At 38.9% G+C, this 23,317-nt stretch overlaps 1 protein-coding gene across 6 annotated transcripts in view; it reads right to left on the bottom strand.

The window, feature by feature from the left end:
• The window catches only part of asph (aspartate beta-hydroxylase), a 29,303-nt gene extending 15,335 nt beyond the window's left edge, over nucleotides 1-13,968 (bottom strand). For 5 of the 6 annotated variants that reach the window (XM_062429752.1, XM_062429755.1, XM_062429753.1 and 2 more), the window contains exons 1-4: nucleotides 13,826-13,968; nucleotides 4,456-4,620; nucleotides 3,724-3,768; nucleotides 1,820-1,888 (exon numbers count right to left, since the gene is read on the bottom strand). In XM_062429752.1, coding sequence (XP_062285736.1) covers nucleotides 1,820-1,888; nucleotides 3,724-3,768; nucleotides 4,456-4,620; nucleotides 13,826-13,865 — 319 coding nt within the window. In that variant the 5' untranslated portion in view covers nucleotides 13,866-13,968. The remainder of the gene's footprint in view (nucleotides 1-1,819; nucleotides 1,889-3,723; nucleotides 3,769-4,455; nucleotides 4,621-13,825) is intronic. The other variant, XM_062429754.1, reaches the window with a different exon arrangement.
• Nucleotides 13,969-23,317: the final 9,349 nt, after the last annotated feature.

Here is a 23,317-nt window from a genome sequence, read left to right on the forward strand (position 1 = left end):
TAAGGGGAAAAAACTCAGATATCCTGACATTACTTAGTCGCAATTTATTATTTTTTTTTTTACATATATGGCCCTAATACACCGTCATCCTACTTTATTTACCAAGCCATGTCAAGTAATTTGTAATCATTATTATTATCATCATCATCATCATCATCAGGATTATTACATAATGGACAATGAATATGGGAGGATGTCCTCCTTAAGTCATATAGACTGTGGGTGGAGACAGAGGCATGCTGGGAAATGGTGGAACATGGAGAAAGCAACATGTTGTTGATGGTAAACTACTGACACATTTTGCACTGCCTGCAGCAAACTCTACGTTTCAATTTAAACCTTTTAAATGTGTTTTAATACTTATAAGAGATGTATGTTTCTTGCTAAGCATTTATAGTTCTATACAAAGCCATTAAAGACAGACAGACTTAAACACATACAGTCAGAGAAGAGGAAAAGAAGAGGACAGAGAGGGAGATGCAAAATGGATCAAATAAAGAGAATGGGAGCATGCGGTGTAACATCAGGGTTCGACTAACTATTTCCTACTGGAGCTCATTTGAGTAGATGGATGGGTTCCTTACTGAGACGTGACGGATAGAAAAGGCTGAAGGTAGGCTGGACAAAAACAACCACCTCTCTGCCATGTGAGAGTACTTCAGAACAGGAACATATGAGCAGAGATTGCTGAGTGTAAAGAGGTGTTCTTCTCATAAATGCTTCTGTTTTGAGTATTTTGAACATTGGAAAAAAAGCATGGAGTTTTTGCTGTTGATTCGCATACAGTATGAGTGTGCCATCCAAGGATTCAGACAAAAAACAAGCTTATTTAGATCCTAACGAGTCTTTATGCTAGAATGACGTGGGAAAAAAAGGCTAATGTGTGATTCTACTGCCTGACTCCCTCAGACACTACGTCAAGCATCTTATCCTGCTGTTGGAATTCAGCCATTTGCATCATCTGTATTCATACATGTCGAAACTACAGTACATTTAACTTTTCAATATGTTAAGTTATAAAACATTTAAAAAAAGAAGAGAAGCTGATTCTATATAAAACCATGCAACATGCAGCAGACTTCACACGAGGATTCAAACTGAAAACAAGTGGAAACTACAACAGTCCTTATTGAGCTGCTCACTGTCCTCAATGCTTCACTTAGTGCTACAACATAGATAGAATAGAGCATTTACATAGAAAATCAGTAGAGTCGTGTGTGTATGTGTGTGTGTGTGTGTACTCATATTTATTATTAACAACTTCACAGACCTCGGAGGTTTACTGTAGCTCTACTACACACTACACAGCACCTACCTTCTTAGCTGGAGGCCTAAGCTTCAGGGAGCTTTAGAGATCTTAGACTAATTAAAACTCTTAATACTCTTTTAATGTGGGTGTGTTGAAATAGATGTGTGTGTGTGTGTGTGTGTGTGTGTGTGTGTGTGTGTGTGTGTGTGTGTGTGGTTTATTTTCAGATTATAAACCAGTTTAGAAAAAAGAAAACACACTAAACTTTCCCCCGAGGGTCTAAAGTGATGAGTGTTTTGAGGGGACGTCAGCTTTTCTGCTGCTTGTTAATGAACTTGTTTCTATGGTAACGGTCAACTGTAGGATTATCAGTCATGCAAAAGAAACCCAAATTGCCATTCAGTGTAAAAGTCAACACAAAAAACACACAATAAAACACACGTTATCAGTGGCCTACAGTAGAGGTTAGAACTGGTTTCCAGATGTTTCTCACGCAGATTTAAACGTTTTTTGAATCTTTCTGTAAGACACTGATAACATTAGTTGGGAGTTGGAGGTAAATCCACTTGCCTAGCAGAACTTTAGCATCCTCGACATCAAAATCACCATCGCCATCTGTGTCGTATGCCACCAGTTTACCTACAGCAGTGACAGACACACACGTACACTTACTGTTTGTTCTCACAGGAAGACACATGGACATTATTGATCATTTTAGATTCACATGCATCATTCAACACAGGGGGACACTTAAAGACGACAGGCTCTTTGATGGGACACAGAGGGTGAGGTGGTCTAATATTTACTGTCAGGTTGGTAAAAGGTCAGAATGAGCTAAAGGTTTGGTGAATTCTTCTATGAGGGAATGTGAGGAGCAATAAGACTAGGTGGGGTAAAAACAGGAAATGGCAGCAGTCCATGACATGATAGAGGAAATGTGTTACCAAACACAACCTAATATGGCACTGTGGGGGATGATCGGCCTAGCAGAGGTTTTTTTAGTGCCATGTAAAAAGGGATTAAAAAAAAAAACTTTGGAGGAGCTCTACTGTGTGTTCTAGGTTTAGGATGGAAGAAGAACCCTGGATCTAATCCAGCTGTGCCAGCTGAGGAAAGGTCAGCTGTTCATTCTTCATGTTTCTGAACAGCTGAACGAGGACAACTTAAAACTCACAAGGACGATGTCATCTTTAAATCACTTCATTTAAAAATTCTGATTCTATTCTTTTCCTGTCTGGAAAATTTGAAAAGTAAAGACAGTTTAAGATAGAATTGAGTGAGTATTCTATTTGAGAACAATTACACAGAAATTCCCTCCATTTCTACATTTGTGATACACTTTAATTTGTAGAACCAGTAAATCTAAGCCTGAGGAATTGTTGGTAATATTTCACTATTATAGTAAGAATTTTTTTTCCGTTCTAGCACCTAATGTAGAGCCATGTTAGCCTGCAGCTGCTTCCAGCTAAAACCTCACTAATAACTCTGTCATTACACGTAGGTTACATTTATGCACAAAAGTCCATATTCAGCAGAAAAGACAGTGGTTCAAATGTTTTCTCCTTGTTAGGCAACTTCAATTAGTCCATAATTTGTACAATTGCACTGACTTTTCAGCCACACACCTACAGGACCAGGCACATCTGCAGAAAACTATAAAGTCTGTGTACAGCACATTTTTTATATCTCAAACCTACCTGCTCAGCCTGGTTTTTGATAAAGAATGATTTAGTCTTTTATTCTATTTGTTTTGATCTTTTAAAATGTTATTCTACTTCATTTTATAATAACAATAATAATGTATATCTATTATTATCATTAATGTTATTATTATTATACATTTTTCTTAGCAATTTTATTCATCTTTTTCTTGTTTTCTTTTTTAACCTAGTTTTTTCTTTTATTAAACTTTACTGTTTTATTTCATTCTACTTTTGATTTTCTTTTTAATTTATATTAACCTAGTTTTTTTTTTTTTTACAATTTTCAATCAACTTTTTATCTTATATTTTATTTTTCTTATTTATTTATTTTTACTTTATTTAATTTTAGATTTAAAAAAAAAAATCCTAAATCTTTGACATTTTTAAAAACATTTTATTCATATTATTGTGTATATATATATATATATATATATATGTGTATGTATATATATATATATTCTCTCGCATTCGCAATTGGTCTCATTTTTTTCTTTATTTTTCTTCCTTCTCTTCATGTTGTCCTTGTCTAAACGTGTTCTTATTATCAGCTTGTCAATCAGCTGTGAAGCACTTTGAACTACATTAACCTGTATGAAAGCTGCTATATCAATAAAGTCTGATTGATAGATAATGTATTATCTCTTTTAGATCCAGGGTTCTGAGACGAGTATAAAGGGAGTGAGGGAAACATTACGGGAGAACTACAAGACAAAACAAACTACAAATGTTATACTGGGTGTAAAGACAATGTATATGCCTTGAAATCTTTACCTTGCAAGGCCTCAGACAGGTTAATTTGTAAGCCCTTAGCTTTGTCTGCATGCAAAACACAAAACATACATATTGAATTTACGTCCAAAAAAAACACAGAATATATTTAACATGAGTCATTAGGGGTTGCAGATTAGTGACAAACAGTATCATGTGATCAGAGATAAAGAGACATGTAAAAGCTGATATGTAGAGCAGGGTTCAGCTAAGTTTGCATGCTACACACAAGTGATGTTACCTTTACAATCAAAGTGGTTGTTAGAAAGATAATCAAGTTTACCTTTACTATGTACATTAGCTCATATTCCTCTCATGTCTTTGCACTCTATTTGACTGGCTGTCATCTGAAAGCTTCTCTATTGACTGCTTTGCACTGAATTTTCCAAAGTATGCAGTTTAAAGAAAGAGGGGAACACAGAATGGAAAAAGCGAAAGGATGACTGAGGAGTGAAGCATAAACGTGATGTCAGGCAGGTTTGATCTGACATTAGTAATCTGTAATGGTTAGACTGGTTCTTAATCATGGTTGAAGTTCGCGTCATCGTTGATGGAAGGCGTGTGTGTTTTAGTGCAGATGGGGAATAGGCACCATGAAGGAAAAAAAAGCAAGTCATATCAGTTGCTACCACACCTTTCTGGCAAGGTGCATGCAGAGGAAGGCTGCAGGAAGGATGACACATTGAGCTTTAAATCAAACAGATGTGTGTGTATGTGTGTGTGCAGTGTACTCACCGAGGACTCCCTGATAGTCGACCAGGTCGAAGTAGACCACGGCTACAGACGTCCAGACACCCAGCAGGGCCAGGACGATGAACCAGGTGAAGAAGCTGCCGCTGCCGCCGGAGCCGGAGTCTGACTTCTTCCCATTCTTATTGGCTGATTGGGTTTTAGTGCCGTCTGCAACACAAGAGACAGAAACATTAATTCATCATCTGAAGGATCTGACAGGTTTTTTTTAACTTTCAAAGCATTCCTTCACATCAGGTCATGCTGTACGTTCAGGAGAAATCACTTATTCTCTGTGCTGCGTTAACATGGATCTCTGTGTAACATCTGTCTGAATGCATGTGAACGCAGCATCACACACTTATAAACCACTGTATATTGCACAACCACATATACTGAAGTATGTGGTTAGATTTTGAGGAAGCTGGCAGATTTGATCCCCATTGAATAATTATTTATACATCTGCCAATCAGATGTGTTCAGACAGGAAGTCAAAACTACGTGCCTCAAAAAGCTTCATACCATCATCAATCAGACTGTACAACACCACAGCTCCCTGTACCTCCCACTACCACTAATAAGACTGAGGCTGTCCTTACTGTTTAATCCCAGGAACATTACACACTTGTATATAGTATCAGGAATTTATGTATATTGTAGATTTATATAATTGCAGAGTTATTATCTTTATATTATTATTTTGTATATATCTTTTTGCTGATCTCATCATGTATTTTTCTTGTATGAGACTGTGTGTGTATTGTTGTATATGATCTGTGTGGACCCCAGAAAAGTAGTAATTATTAACATGTGTAAGAGTTAATGAGGATCCTAATAAAGTCAACTAAACTGTTGCCGAATATATTTATAATGACATGTTAAACATGTGTGATCATGAATTCTCAAGTATGTAGTATCAAGTTCTACCTGGAGGCAGCTAAACCATGTCCGTCAGGTTAGACCGGAGATGTATAGCTCATGCTATTATGAGTGAACACACACACACACACAAAGTCAAACATGCTAAATCATTAGTAAGTATCACCCAAATCCATCTAGATTATATGAGCTTCCATATCTTCCTCCACTAAACCTGGCCAAACAAAACAACACACTCTGATCTGACTGGATTTAATTTGGACCGTTTACATTTTGGCACACACACACACACACACACACACGCCCTAACTTCACTCCAACAACAAGACAAACTGTCTGGATACAAACTTTACACGAATATTAAGATGTATAATTGAAAACGGATAGAAAAGGGAGTCATGTGTCATCGTCTACAAACACAGTGATGGTTCACAGCTGGCAGTGTGAGAGCAGCGGAGGAGGTGATGGATGGAAACGAGAAGAATAAACCACATTGGCAAGAGCAATGTGAGAGGCTATTCCGGGGAGTGCCGATCCCACAATGCACGGCGGGAGAAAATAGTGGCAGATAGAAAATGAACAGGTGTTGGAAGTCCGCTGTGTGGGGCGAGGTCAAACTCTCACACACATACGTACACATGTACACAAAGTAACACACATATTTAAAGAGCACAGTTCAACATACTAATATTAACTGTAGATTTGTACCTTCCAAACTCTGGTTCCAGTGAGATGCTCATGCTTACTAGTTTAACTTTATCTTCAAATCTCTAATATTCTGGGGAATTCTTTTGTCGGTCATCTTATTCATCAATCAGCTGATAACACCAGTATCACTGCTCAGACTGGAAGCATGGCATGTGTCATTAAGCCCATTATAGATTCATATAAAAAGTAGAAGACGGTGAGGATACTCTGAACAGCTGGAAGTAATCTACAGCTGGAATTCTTCACATTTACACTACTGGAAGAACCTGGCTCACCTAAATGTCATCAAACTACAGAAACAGCTGATTTCAGTATTGTAAGGTGATCATTTAACAAACATTTATACTCTGACGCAACAATCACACAAATAACAAGACTGATAAAACTTAATACACAAACATTAAGTTGACATTTTGGCTGTAAAACCAAAAAACCTGAATAAACCACCTGCTGAACTTTTTGCTGAAGTCAGCTCTGAATCCTACAGCTACAGGCCCACACAGTGACCTCCACACCGCCTCGTCCTTCTCAGCCCTTGAAACGGACACTTTCCTCACCCTGCATTTCCCCGGCTATCACCGTGGGGACCGCCGTGACGACTGAAGGGGTGGCGGACTCCACCAGAGTTGCTGGTTCACCCATCCTGGCTCACTGACTAACCAAACGGCAGGTCGACTGTCCGCTGAGACAACATGCAGTCCTGACCACTAGTTTAAAAAAAAAAAAAAAAACAGCTCTGCCTGTCTCTCTCTCTCTCTCTTTGTCCCTCCCTCTACTTCTACTGATTGTCTGCCTTCCTCTTTGCTCATCTGTCAGTCATCCTTGCTCTCTATGTGTCTCTTTTCTCCCTCCTCCTCTTTGAGCCTGATATGGCTCTGGAGGTCAAAATGAGAGTTATTTATAGTGCTGTTAGAGCAGCTGGCCCTGACACACTCAGAGGAGGAAGAGCACAGCCAGTCAACATCACTGCCAGGCTGAGCTGACTGGCCACCACCAGCTTTAAAAGCCGCCCCCTCCTCCTCCTGTCTGATCTGGAAGATTTTCAACTGATAATTCAACATATTTAATATGTGTTTTTCATTTGCCAACTGAAGCTAAAAAATGGTTTTATAACCTCCGTTCTGATGTGCTGTTCTGGAAGCCTGGGTTGAATTCTGCCACGGGGGGGGGGGGGGCACATTAGCATTAGCAGGGGGGAGGATATGTTAAACCTGATTCAGTAAAAAAATGAAGACAAACACACAGTCCAAAGGAATCTGAGTAATGCAGGGTGTTCCTTTAGATGCTGACTAATGACAAATATAATAAACTTTATATAAAGATTTAGCTCTTCTGCCACAGGAAGTGATGCATTTTTTTTTTTTTATATCTAACAGTAACCATGGCCTAATATTGCTGAAACACTTAGTTTATTACATAATTTAGTCCATCAGTAGGAATCTAATGGCAACACTTTTGATAATTGATTATTCATCAGTGTGAGCAATTTACTCCATCATGTCTGACAGCAATAAAAACAACTGGAATGCTGTCCAATCATGTCCCTTTCATTAACATAATTACTATCAGATTTTATGCATGAAATTGAGCCTTTAAACAACACAAACCTTTTAAAAACCAGCTTCACAGCTCCTCTGTCAGTAATTTACGGTTGTTTCTTTGGCCCGGGGCACTCTCAGCCCCACCAAGCTTTACTCATTATAATAGAAGAGGAGGAGGGGGCTCGGGGTTTGGGTTTGTTTTTCGGATCCATGGCTAATACTCAAGCAGAAAACAACACATCCACAAAAAGGCATCAACCCATAAAGAAAAGTAAATCACACTGATTCTCACGGCTGTTTTCTACATCTGACATGCTGAGTCAGCTATTCTTAAACCTCATACATGTCCTCACTGCATTGGCAGCATTAGGGAATATGATTGATTGAATATAATAGAAACTCTGCCTCATTTCAGCTTGATACACAAGATAGACAAATATAACTGTACATGATGATCTGACTCTCATATCTCTATGTTATATATGCTATAGCAGGGTTATTCTGGCTTTAAGATAAACCACAGGGCTGAAATTGTGACTAAAGTCAATACCTGTGTGGTTACATGCCTGACACGCCCAGAATTTCAGGTTCAAACATTCAGATCATTGTTCTATTAATTAGAAAGAGTGAAAAGACAAGAGACAGATCAGATTAAACAAAAAAAACTGGACTCAAGTCAGGAAATAGCACAAAAAACCACCACAAAACCATATAATGTGATGTATAACTGCTTGTTTTTAAAAGACTAAAAAAAGACTAACTACATCTTTACAGCTCAGAATACACCTACAAAACCTTATATTAAACACTCTCAACCACAAACTAACATCCACACACACACACACACACACCCAAAAGTGTTGTTGCTGAAACTTAAAACCATGCAATAACGTACCGCTCGCTTCTCCTGTACGTTCCATGCTTGTATGACCACAGCAGCCAATTCACACACAGGCATGCACACTAAACACACGCACGCACACACAGTAGGTCTTCTTTTCCAAACAAATGGAAAACTTTCTCTGCTCAGTCTCTTCTGTGACGCTCGGTACACATTGTTCAGTCTGAGCAGCTCCTCTCAAGTCTTATGTAAGGACTGCTGAGCTGCACCGCCTTCAAAACCTTACCTACTGCTACTCCCTCAGGCTTTTAAATGTGTGTGTGTGTGCAAACAAAAGCGGGTTTTGGATACCTTTAGAGGACATTCCACTCTCACTTTTGACAGTGCTGACCTCTGACCTAAAAGTTAAAAAAACTGCCTCACTCTGCTCACTTTCTTCAACATACGTTCAAGATTCAAAACATCTAAAGGGCCGTGATGATGAAACCCTGTGTGTACACGTCTCCTGGCAGCGAGCAGGTACAGCTCAGCAAAACTTTATTATTATCCATCCACCTATCAGCCCGACTACTTCCACTCCTTTACTGACTGTGGAACTGGCTGGTTCAGTGTCAGTGGGTACGGTGCTGCTTTGGGTGATGGGTGCATTCCAGTGATGGAGGCTGTGACATGGCCTCGGGCAGGAAACGAATCCCTTGCCGGGCTTTGTTCTGAGCAATCCCCCCAGAAAGCTGCTAGTATTAGCTGGAGCTGTTGTTTGTTGAGCTAGCGTCGAGCTAATTGCGTTATATCACAGGCTGACTGCAAACATGTCATTAAATACGGAGCTGTAGTTTCAGCTTGTTTCCAACTACAGTTTAACTTCTTCACAAACTTTGACAGACTACTAGAAAATAAAGATACACTGATCTAATACTGAATCAAATCATTGGATTGAGTGTTGGTGACAATGGGGATGATTTATTATCTAGAGTGGAAGACACACCCTCCAGAGTTGCTGCTGTTTAAGCATTGTGAGGCACAAGGCTTACACAGAACAAAATGTACACTAGGTCGTAACACCAACACCACCTGGTTTTGATTGAGTAAAAATCAGCTGTACTGAGAAGCCTGTGTAGTCTCAATAAGACCAGCTATATTAATACCTCTGCTAATTTAATCTAATGCAACATAGAATTTAAATGCCCTGACTATCTATAGAGGCCTTTCTAGGGCTTCTCAGTGATTAGTTTGTCCATTCAGGGCTACTGTAGAAACATGGTGATGCAACATGGAAGTGGACCTGCTCACTATGTAGATATAAAGACAATTCTTATTTTCAAATGATTATATACTAGTTAAAAACATACTTATGAATATTATATTCAATTTTTGTCAAGTCCACACTGGTATCAGATTGGTGCATCCCTAACAGAAAACACTGCCTTCTGATTTGCTGGTATCTAATATCAATCAAACACAGCTCCAATCAGCATTTTACCATTCTACAATAATCACTATAGACTATAAATAAAGCACAGAAACGATGATAATGCTTAACACCATGTTAAAAACATGCAATTAAACTTATGATAAATAAATGTTAGATTATGTGATAATAGCATGTTTCTAATTATGATGATGCATTACTTTTCATTATCATGTGTAACTCATTTATTTCAGTATCTGCATGTGCATGGTGGTCCCCAATATCCTGACCTGTTATAAAAAGGTAACCCATCCAAGAGGAGTCCCTTATAACTGTGGAGACTTGCAAAACTTATTTAATATATGGAGCTATTACTTTAGGTCTGGTTTGATTTAGGAGCACACGATGCAGCACCACCAGGCCAAAACACACACACACACACTATCATGCAAAGTTGCACGGTGATGTTCCTGTCTGACAGGCTTTAGTATGGGCAGAGAGAACACGTTCTGAGAATGCAAAGCACACTACACAGCATCACACATTAGTCCCAGAGGGACAGAGCAGGCTGTTACCCTTTCAGCTCTGCATACTTCAGCAACTCTTAACTCATCGACCGCAGAGGGGACGACGAGGAGGCCTGAGGGATTTAAATGATACATAATGTAGAAAAATATGAACACATGACTGGAAAAAAAAGATGGTGAAATAAGATTTTAGTTAAGCACAAATACATGAACAGAAATGCTCAGACAAACCCTTCTTATGTCTCATCGAAAGATCCGATTCAATCAACCACATACATGAGTCAGCACATCCACTTTCACACTGAAAGCATCAAAACATACAATTCGCTGTTTACTCTCTCCTTTCAAGCTTGACCGCCAGAGCCAAAAAAAAAAAAAATCAATATTAGATAAGCCGCCAGTGATGTTTAATAATGTGACTTAACTCAAATAAACACAGACAAAGTGCACAGGACTTTCTCTTCCCATTAAAATAGAACCAGTTCATCCACAGCTGCTTGAGAAAAATCTCACTTTCATATTTAAGTTGCGTTGAGGGTGACATAATTGGTTCCTGCAGTTAAATGGACACGTTTCCCTGTGAGTGTTACATCATGGAGATAAGGGGCCACATTTGGCAGGATTCCCACGTGAATGTTTAACATTCAGTCACCATCCCCTCTGCAACCTGCGAAGCTGCATTGTCTGTGAGCTACTGTACTTATGGCCTACTTGGCTGCATTTCAACTGCCAATCATAAAATTCAGCATCTGAACAAACACTATGATTAAAACACTATAATTACAGTCTTTGAAAAAATACAACAGTAGATAATTGAAGACATTTATCAGTTAGATTCTCATGTGGTTTATAGGGCTGGGTATCGTTTAAAAAACTATGATACCAGTACAAATCCGAGTGCACTTAACCCTTATACACCGTTCATATTCTGACCCTTCACAGCATCCCCTCCTAACTGACCTCTGTACCACATTTCAGCACAACAAATCATTCCTGAATACGTCATAAGTAACAGATAAATGTGTGATCAGGCTATAGTGAAGCTTTCAGAGACCAGAGAGAGTTTATTTTTAAAGTTGAATGCTTTTTTGTGAATGGTGAATACACCTTTTACAGCCACACTATGTAATGGTGCTAAGTTAAATACAACAGGAGAACATAATGATATCAATGAATTGTATTAAATTAGAAGAATGCAACCGTATTTGTTGAAGTTTAGAATAAATATGGGTCAAAAATGTTTCCATGTTTGTATACTTTGGGTCATTTAGGAAAAGTTGCCAAATTTCAGATTAAAAGAAAAAAAGTATTTAAGGGGGTTTTCCTGCTCTAAAAATGTAGAAATGGGTCAAATGTAACCCTGAACTGTATGTAAGGGTTCAAGTGACACTGATATCAATTGAGTACTTCTTTAGATACGCATCATGTGAATAGAAGCATTACATTGTATGAAATGCCACCACTCTTCCACATGTAAATGATTTGATTTTTAAACAAGTGCATTTGGAAAGTCTTCAAATTATTAATATTTATTAAATACAAAATGCTCAAAATCAGCATATGTCACACACACTTAGGCTATTAATCCATGTGTGGGTGCAAAAAGGTTGATTGCAGGTATCATTTGACGGGAGATGTTTCGATACTACTTGGTATTGATTTATTTCGGTTGATACCTTAAAAAAGGTATTTAGTACCAATCCCCAGCCCTAGTGGTTTATTATGTCGTATAATACATACATTATACTGTGTCTAAATGTAGATGCATTAATCTCATCCTGTGCTTGAAAATGAGTATTTGTTCATTCTAACAGCAGTCTTCTGTCACATATGAGTGAGTATTGTTTCATGGTGCTCAGCAGCAGCAGCAGCAGCAGCACACTGTGAAACAACTGTTGCACATACATTCATGCATAGGCACAGAGGTGGGCGGGGTTAAGTAGACCCGAAAAAACTGAACATTTTGTTCTCGGGACTTTTTTCTAAACGTCACACACCTTTGAACTGCAAAAACACAGGACGTGATGAACCCCCTGCAGATCAAGCTGTGATCACTAACATGGAAGAAAATAAACTTTAAAAAAGCTGCATTATATATTTATAGTGTTTTGCCTTCAGCTTCTCATTCATTCGTCTGGAAAGTAGTTGCTGCGTCTCAGCATCAACACAAGCAGCGAAAATAGATAGAAAACCACAGAAATACATGTTACTGTCATTTATGGTTTTATTTAGTAATTTTGGACTCATGCGCTTTGTTGTGGTATCCGGAATGCATCATTCTGTAATAGGAAGTCCTGTGCAGTCAGTTAAGTACAGAGTGTACTCAAGTATGGACTACTACAACCTCGTCCTATAGTAAGGGTATCAACATACACAACACGAACTCCTACTCGTCTACCCAAAGCCACGTGTCAGTTTGCGGGTGAAAGTCATCACTGGGCTGACCCATCCCTTCTATAGCACGGGTACAGATAATACGTAAAGTCGACGTACGTTTAAAAGTCTACGCAGTACTTTTCTCCCGCAATTAACCTGACAAGTTATTACGTTTTTAAACGCGGGAGTTTCATTGATTTGAGATTTGAGTTACGTCGCATACTGGGTGCGCGCCATGTAGCTATACATTCAAATATGGCGCTAGGCAGCCCCTACAACAAAGCTCATATGGATATATAATATGTGTTGTGCGGGGTCCCTGCACCCGAGGAGACCCCCGAGAGCCACGTACAACCCCACCCCCCTCTCATATTGACACGTGAGCATTTCCAAAAGTGACTGGATGGAATTGGGGGCGGGGTGCCCTGGGCCCTGCCTGTGCCCCGGGGTACACCGCACACTAAACTAGTAATACCAGCCGCAACTATGCGTCTCAAAAAACCTAAACGCTGACGACGACTAGGCCTACATTAAGCCACACAGAGAGTACAGACTGTGCAAGAAGCTAGAAACACACACACACACACACACACACACAAGAGCGAGTGCACCATTGTAATCCTACTGGAGCTGGAGTCGCCACGACTCAACCAGCCTGGACACCGTAGATACCGCTGCTACTGTTCATATAACGATGACGTACTCGTTTAAAACATAAGCTAACGTGTTAAATACAATAAAACATTAGTACGCATTTAGCTAATGTCGAATTATATAGTTGTGGCGACGCTGGAATTCCTGTGTGTAAAAGGACAACAGTAATGTACAGTGTTGTCGTGTTAAAGCAGTAATAGGAGCACGGTTGTGCTTCACTTTTCAGTGTTTACACACTCCTTAAATCTAGTTTAAGCACATTTATCGTTTATCCAACACGTCGACACCATTATAGCCAGCTAGCTAAGAACCATGGCCCTGAATGAAACAACAGCCTGACAGCAGATTAGCTGGCTGACGGTGAAAGCTAAATGCTCACACGCATCATCCCCACCACTGCAGTCCATGATAGAAAGGAGAGAGAGAGAAGCAGCAACTCACCTTTAGATTTTTGCACTTTGGAGCTTTTCTTTGAAGCCATGACGAGTCTGTGGCAGCTGTGCTGAGTGAGCTCTGACTGGAGAAGAGAGAAGCGGCCAGAGGCTGAATTTCTAGCAGCAAAGAGAAATCAAAACCTGTCCTGCTGCCTCATAAAACTCAACACCATAGAAACCCCGTCCCCAGTCAAACTTACAGCTGCGTGAACCAATGAGAGAATTGCTGTTAAAGAAAGGGGCGGGGTTGTGGAATTTATAGACCAATAGGATTTGAGAGGCGTTGAGCTTATTCAACCGTGTGGATAGTCTTATCTTTACCCCGCCCCCTCCGGTCCTCTTGAACGTGGCAAGATGGAAGGTCTGTTTTTCCCATCCACACATTTAACATTTAAATATCAAATATATCAACACAGAAACGTGTCACAACAACAACAACATACAGATTTGTAGCTGAGAGTACAGTCAAAATAATCAAAAACAGCAATGTTGAGAGGGGTTTGAATCATTTGTGGTTTGAATTCGGCTGTAGATATTTTAATGAGAATTATTATACATTCATGATAACTTTGCTTATGCTTTATATTGACTGATGTAGAAGGAGAAGTAAAAGTTTGTAACAACTACATAAGGCCAGTCAGAATTCACTTAGAATATATATTTTTTATTTTTAAACATAATATTTCAGTATAAAGTTAGTATTATTATATGTTGTGCACATGGCAGGATCTACCATATGGGCAATCTAGGCCCTTGAGCAGAAAGGGGCCTTCAATGATAGAAGAAAGAAAATATGTGGACATTCTTTTTTGTGTTTGTTTGTTTTTTTGGGGGGGAAGGGGGCTCTACAGAAATATGACCCAAGGCTGACCCATTCTCTTGATGTTGATAATTATGGTCGCTTTCAGAAACCTAGTATGTCCGAACATATGGAGTTACAATGTTTCCACCCGACAGCAGCGTTATCCAATCAGAATAAAATAAAAGTTGTTTGGGGGACATGAGCTTCAGTGCCCAGGGGCCCCTGGGGCTACTAAAGCAGCCTTGCTTGTGCATGCTTTTTAATAATCTATTTCACTGTGTTTTATTATATACTATGTTGCTGCAGAATGTATACTAATAACATTTTTTATTTTACTATTTTACTTCATTTAATTCTATTGTGTCTTAAATTCCCCTCTGGATTAATACATCATTTTTAACGCTTCTTATATACAGTATTTTGTGGTGTCCATGGTATTTCTGACTGCATTATTGAAAGTCAAGGATTATAAATATACATGGTATTACCATGAGTCAACTTTAATAAGACAAAGTAGAGATCTCAACTGTTTTAACAAGTAAAAAGATGAGTCTTTATTGACTTTTTGGTCAGCTTCTTTTGGTCACGTGACATGTTTGCCTTAACTTAATCACCCTAAGCTGATACAAAAACCCAAACATTCGTAACATTGTTCATTTCCCCAAATGTTTTACTAACTGTCTGTAATGATGGTGTATCCTTCATGTTTTGGTCCATTATTTCTTAAGGTTAACACCAAGCTATCTGCAACACAATAGGTATTTATATATTTGAGGTAACTTAGAGAACTTTTAATCATCTTTCACTCAAACAGAAAATGTACACCACATGCTGACCCTCAATCAACATTTTGTCTTCGTTCAGGCCCTGTTGACCACTTTTACAACATTCATTGACGAAGCAGTTGCTTTAAATTGTATTGAACGTGTTCGGGGTTTAAGTCTCTTCAAATCTCTGCCCACATCCACCCTTTCACAGCTCTTGCCCTCGCTGCCCTGCTATCCACACACACACACACACCCAACACCTCCTGCAGAGCACTGACTATTTGGCTATCTCACAGGCATATCTCCCATTTGGTCAGCACACAGACATCACAGCCCCCGGGCTTGTACGTGTGTGAATGTGTGTGTGTGTGTGTGTGGGTGGGTGGGTGTGTTGTTCTAACATACTGTATGTATGGTTGAGTGATCGAGGAGACACAAAGAGCTTTGAATTGACCTAATCACTGTGTGTAGTGGTGAGTCTGGATGCGAGCGGTGATCTAATCAAATGAATGGAATGTCATTTGCATGATAGGTGTGTGTTTGTGGGAGGGGGGGGGGGGGGGGGGGGGGGGGTGATGTATTTGGTGTCACATGCTTTAAATGGTACGTTTCAGCCACAAGAAAATTGTAATATTAAAAAGTCCTGTGGGTTTTGTCCTAGTTTGATTTGGACGTCTTACAAATGCCATGATTATAGCAACACTGCCTTAAAAACAACTGTATACTCACTGATAAAAGAATGTGGCCATATGCTGCCCAGACCACTGCTGAATGTGGTGTGGGTGATCCAATCTCAATGTGTTCTCAATGCGTCTTGGGTGCTTTCACAACTGTATTTAGAGCTGTCCAATCCACTTGTGATTAGGTCACCCAGGAGGCATTTTAATGCCAGATGTGACCAGGGCCTATTTTTGCAATAGCCAATATGTTTTAGAAGGAATTTAATGCCATCATAGGAAACATTCTTTGGCTAAATTCTTTTTCAGTGCATTATGTTTTTATACCACAGTGAACAGTTGTTGGAAAAGAGACATTGTGGAAGCTCTGGTGACCTAACAACAAATACCATGCTCTCATGCTTTAATTCAGAGCTGATTTGTTCATTATTTTAGGGCTGCTGATTATTTTCATTATTGATTATTCTGCCAATTATTGTTTCCATTAATCAAATAATAGAGTGGTCAATAAAACATCTGAAAATGCTGAAATATGCACATCATGACTTCTCAAAGGCCAAGGTGATGTATTCAAACTTGTTATGTCTGGCAAACGCTCCAAACCCCAAAGATATCTAATGTACAGTGATGTAAAACTGAACAAACAGCCAATCCTCACATCAGAGATGCTGGAACTAGACAGTGTTTGGCATTGTTTCTTCATTTATTTTCTGTCAAACTTCAAATTGATCATTTCAGCTCATCATTGTTTAACAGTGACTATGGTCTTCCACTAATTGTTAACCAAGTATTTTAGTTACCTAACCTTAACATGAATGGATTATCAACCTGGTTTAAAGGTCAACTGAAACAGCAGTTTTAAGGGAACCCACTGTGTTAAATCCACAGCTGTAGCTGCCTACAGGTCTCTGGTCCATGTTCATGATTCATTATTTTTCGCGCATTCTGAGAACTTCATTTCTTTGACATTTACTCATTTTATCGTGCTGATTGAGTTCTTAATAAGTCAATCAGTAATTCAATGGACATTATTCATTCATTCCTTTTTTCAAAGGGTTCTAACCCCTAATGGAATGTCTTTACATTTCATTTGTTCAATCAGTGGTCTCCAATACTGTATCTTCATGTTATTTCAGATGCCAGCCAGATTAACGAGCCTCCCTCTGGAGAGGTAGACCTCCTGGGTCTTGTAGTTCCTTCAAAGCTGCATAGATACTTTGAGAATAATCAAAGAAATGAATGAGATTGACGCCCTGGATGAGCCCCCTAATTGACATAGCAATTTAACACTTGAATTAGACTTCAATGAGGAAAGAGACAACTCTTGATATAGTGTATATAGTATGGCACACTCACATTCAGTACAGACATACAAGCTTACTAGGACCAATCTCAAGGAGTTGTTGTCACTACTCTATACACAAACACGGACTTGTCAGGATCTGTTTCAGAATAAACAGAAGGTCTTTGTTTTAACTCAAGCCTATTAATCAAACCTAGATCTAAAATGTATTATAATTCATTTGAAAGTCTTGTTGTTTCTTTCTTGTTGTCTTTCACACCCAACCTGGAAAACTTTCTGTCCGACTGTATTTGTTATAGTTTATCATCCTCCCCTTACTCTGAATTCTCGGAGAATCTCTAAATTAAAGATTAGAACCTGTAGATTAGAGCAAACATAGTGAACATTTGAAATGATTAAGTGTTCACTCACACTGGATGAATGTTGCTTAGTCTGTGAAGATAGTCCTAAAACCTACAGGTAGGTCCTCTGTAATGCAAAAGCCACCAATTACTCATCATTATTACAGAAGAATAAAAACAGCCAGAGGTTTCTTTTCAGCACTTTGGTCACGCTAATAAAGAGTTCATTTTTAACTATTACAGGCAAAATTCATCACCACCTGCCCTCAACAGGCACCAATTTATTCCCAAATACAGCTGTAAAATCTGACATATATTAAGACTGCTTTCTCTGATGGACCTTCCTGAACTCAACCTCCTAAATGATTATCTTCATCTAAACCATCAACCTGTCTTAGCCTGTCTCTAATGATATAGCTACTCTAGAAGGCATTGCCTCCAGCACCATCATAAGGAGTCGGGGTGCTATCTCTGATCAAGATATGTCATGTAACACCAACATAAAGCAAATTCCAAGGACTGCTTTTTAACGCCGACATAGTATTGCAAAAATCAGGCACATCCTGTCTCAAAAAGATGCCTTAGCAAATCCTTATCATAAAGCTGCCCTTAGAAGCTTCTAAAGACTCTCTCCATCTGTACACATTTATTTACCATTAATGCATGTTATTAAATCGATTACTTCCCCAGAGTTGTTGTGCTTTCTCATCTTATAGGTTTCTTTGAGTCATGGTCTTGGACTGCCTGGTTATGGAGCTTCCAGGGGTCATGGTTGTGGAACCCATGCTGCCATGGCCCTGCTTGAAGCCAGTGCCTATTATTATTAATATTATTAGTCATATTTCTATTATGTTGTTGTTGTTGTTGTTGTTGTTATAATTGTATCTCTCTCTTTCAACTCAACCAGTCAAAGAAGATGTTTGCACACCTACTTGAGGTTTCTTCCCATTATAGGGGACTTTTTCTTGCCACTGTCACCATGTGCTTGCTCATAGGGGAATGTTGGGTCTCTGTAAATAGAGATACAGTCTAGACCCGCTCTATGTGAAAGGTGCCCTGAGGTAACTTCTGTTATGATTTGACTATATAAATAAAACCGACTTCGCTTTACTTTCACTCAGGAACATACTGTTCAGACACACTAACGATGACGATTTCTATGACTATCACTTAACATTTTTCACAAGTTCAAACAAGCATTTTTACAATAATTTCACTCACGGAGGGGGTCCACAACACATTTTTGCCCCTTGGCCACCTAGTGGATTAATCTGGCCCTGCACCTTTACCATACTTTAACCATACTGTACTCACCATGGACATAATCTCTCTCTAACCTTAACCTATTGTGTTTATTAACCTAAATATGACCTTGCTTTAGTTTCTACCTGATACTGTAGTAAAAAACGAAGAAAACCTGATGAACCGCAGATGCATTTAATGTTTGAACATTTTGTTCTACTGATAAGAGATTGAATTCGGGTAGCATTATATTCTCCCTAAAACATATTTTCCAAAGCAAATCAAAGTCTTGAATAATAGAATAAATTGATTATAAAAGAGAATTGGGTTATAGACACACCTTAGTATAGTACATGTGACGTGGTTATACAGCTGGTTTCTATTCACACTTTGAATTGTAACTTTGTCACGGTGGAGTGCATCTCAGCGTCCCTGGGAGTGTTTGTTTTGGTAGGTTAGGCCGCTGGGGGATGGGGGAGTGTTAGCAGGGGTTTAATGGGGGTGGGGGTAATAGGCGGAGACTCCCAAGGCAAAGAGGTCTTTTATGAGGGGCCAGACACATTGACAAGGTCATATGAACAGTGGTTTGAAACCTTAAGAAACCTCGACATTGTTGGCTCCTCATTGCTGTCCATTGAAAACCACTTATTTCCAATTTTTTATACTAAATATTCCTTTACAGGTTGGAGAAAATACTACTTCTGAAATTAAAAAGATTAAATCACAAATACAATTAAATAACCCATTGGATTATCTGACAAGGGATATTCATAAAGATGAAAACAGGGATGCTTTTCTAAGCTTGGAAGGTTTTGAAGGTACAAGGTTTTCATATACTGCAATGGTGGCTTGGTGAGGAATAGGGGAGTGGGTGTGGTGTCTGCAGGGCAAAGGGCAACAGCAGAGTGGGAGTTTTCCACAGTGAAAAGGAAGAATATTGCACAAAGGGAAAACTCAACCCTCCTTGAAAAGTTGAGACAGAGGCTGGACAAGTTCAGTCGTCAGAGTACTCAAGAAATTTAGGAGTTTAAGAGTTAAAATTCAGAGTGTCAGAAGCTGAGATATTCTGACTTTTAGTCTTAGGTAGGGTCAAGCTCCAAAAACTGTAAACTCCACACCTTCCATTTATAACACAGGCTTTCTGTTACATATCCCTCATAGCATCATCACGGTTATTGTCTCAGAAGTGTGACGCTTTAGAAAGCTTACAGTGAGGAATATAAACACCATTTCTCACTTTAATTGTACTCACGCCTTCCAAAAGACATGATAAATTTGATTATATTCTTCAAATTTTTCATAAGAGAGTATCTCAACCACAAGATCAAATGAAGTCTCTAAAGCATCTTATTTACTGTATATTTATTTCATTTCTGATGTGTTTTTCATGCAGTTTGGTTGTATTTATTGGATTTTTTTGGAATATTATTATGATATGAAAATTATTATGAATTTCAAGCTGTGATGTCTGATTTTTGTATACGTAGGTGTGTGTAAAATTGGTGGAATACCCTTTTAGGCAATTAGAAATAATAGGGATAGGGATACCCCCAGAGGCTTAATTAGCACAAATAGTCTCCCCTGTCTGAATCACATCAGTGTGTTTACATGCACTTAAGTAACCAGGTTACACAGAGAAACTACATTTATAGGATAAGGATCAAATGGACAGTACATACAGTAACTTTATGTCTTTATCTTTGCTTAAACAGGATATACATGAACATTTCTGGTTCCTGCTCTGGGCTTCCCTGCAGACACTGGATACTTGAATACAAGGAAGTATTGAAGGGAAGCACAGGAGATGATGCAAATATAACAATGGTGGTAGTCACTACAGTAGTACAGCATGCCTGCCAGCCATGCTCTGGATCCAGTAGACTTATAAAGCATGTTTTATAAGCACATGCAGTCTAAAAATCAATTACTTTTATACTGGGTCTGTTTCTCATACCTAATGCACATGAAGAGGCATTACATATTTTCGTATTCAACTAAAAACATAAATCATTTACTTCAACGTGTTATTAATGCCTGTCTAATGCCTTTCGTTTGGTAAGGTCTCAACCAATTGTTGCTTCCAACTAGCAGCTCCTGTTATTGACAATAGAACACTAAGATAAAGATTTCACTTGTCAACCATGTCTGAAATGTTAGGAACAGACATCTCATGTTAGTAAAGTAAATAAAGAAGTAAGATTCAGTTTGAGACAAAATAATGAAATAACTCAATTGGAGAATTACATTTGGTAGTAATGTGTGTCTGTGTGGTCTGTGTTGAGTTTTTATTACTGTTACAAGCCTCTCGCACTCTGTCACGTAGCTCTCTTGCGCCATCTGCTGACAGAGCACATAAAACAGCCCCTCTTTCAGGATGGCCTGATTTCTCTGACCCACTTTATACATGCATACACAATATTTGCGCTAATACACAAAGCACCAGGACTGGTGTTACTGTTGCCTGTGGATGTTTTCAGGCCATCAGACCATCAGTTAACAGAACTTTGCTATTTAGACAGTGACAAATCACTCTGGATCAGTGTAGCAGGATGGATCTCTACAAGATGATACAACAAGACATTGCCCCCAACTATTTTGTGGCAGATCTGCTTCATCATATCAGCTGTTTTCAATGTTTTATTTGAACCTGTGCAGTACAAGTAGCCATGGCAAATAGAGACATGCTTTTGTTTGGAAACTATTCATGATAACAGAAACACTGGTCCAAATATGTTTTTCATACATCCATATGACACTAGTGTGTTCTTATTTGTAGGAATACACAGGAGTCAACAGTAGATCTGCTTAATCAACTGATTTATTAAAGACTAATAAGCTGTGGTACCTTTTGTGTCTCCAGGGGGAGCTGTGCGGTCTGATGAACTGCCTCGAGTGATGTCACTTGACCCAGCATCAGCTGGTACTGAGGACTTCCTACAAGTTTGAAAAGGAAAATAATCTGAGGGTGTAAAGTTAGAAAGAAGTGAGGTTAGCAGACTTCTGCAGCTCCTCATCTAGCTCTGGGATACATTAGCTGCTACTGGCACAGCATACCCCAATCTCCCAACTAACTGTTGGCTGTTGAGTTGCATTGTGGGTAATGTAGGCGTCAGGTAGGAAGAAGAATGTTGATATCACTGCATCACTAAGAATGTTGATATCAGTGCAATACTAAATCAGTGTACTACTTTAAAAACTAGTCATACTCAGTCTTTGAGCAGGTGTTTCAGATACTGTCATGTATTCACTGAGTTGACTGATGGTGACTGAATGCATGTGCAGACCTTTAATGGGCAAAATGATCCCCTTAACAGGATCCTCCTACAACAGAGAATGTAACCATGCAACAACATATTATATGATATCTTATTTGAAAAACCTTTTTTTTAGTTTGTGTCTGATTTTATTTTTGAAAGAGAGAGATACATTTGAATTTCAATACTGTACTGTAAGTGAATGCTGTGTATCTCCAGCCACGGTGTAAAGATGATCCATTTCATTATTGTGAACCCTTTCAATTAACATCTAAAACTTTTCCAATTAACAGTCATACTAATGCTTATCAGGTCTGTGCACGAATACATTCAAGTCAAATATGCCTTTAAGATGTGATAGTGACCTGCTGTAAATCTTACACATGAAGGTAAAGGAAGTATTGTGTGTGTGTGTGTGTGTGTGTGTGTGTGTGTGTGTGTGTGTGTGTGTGTGTGTGTTTGTGTGTGTTTGTGTGTGTGTGTGTGTGTGTGTGTGTGTGTGTGTGTGTGTGTGTGTGTGTCACTGCTGTAGGTTTTTAAGAGGAAGGGTGTAGAAAAAAAACAGGAAACTATTGATTAACCTTCAGATTACATCAAGTAATGTTGACCACAGAGTATTGACAAATCAAATCTAAGTCTAATTTCCACAAAACATGTTGTGAAAAAAAAAAAAGAAGTCCAGCAAGCTTTCTAACCGCTTCTTACAATGTGTAATGATTAACTGTTATCCTCTGGGTGTGCGCTTGCTCACCACACGCAACACTGTTCAAACACACAAAAGTAGCATTTCACCTATTTCAGGGAGTTGTGTGTACATGGTAAGTGGCGTAATGCCAACCAAAAGCTGTTGCAGTATCTACTTAGTGGGAAGTTAGTGGTTGAAGCTGACGGGAGACACATCAGTTTTTTTCTGACATGTACTAACAGGTTCCTCAGCAGGGTTGGAAAGTGTGTAAAAAAAAAAACAAAATAGAGACTTTCTGCTCAATAGCTGACATCCTTATTTCTCAGCAGTTATCAGTGAAGCTCATATTAGACAGACAACAACAGTCTAATCCTCTGTTGTCTATTTCAGCAGGGTTTAGACAGAGCCCAGTTAACAATCTACAATCT

This window comes from Scomber scombrus, chromosome 11, assembly GCF_963691925.1.
Source record: "Scomber scombrus chromosome 11, fScoSco1.1, whole genome shotgun sequence".
Classification (NCBI taxonomy): domain Eukaryota; kingdom Metazoa; phylum Chordata; class Actinopteri; order Scombriformes; family Scombridae; genus Scomber; species Scomber scombrus.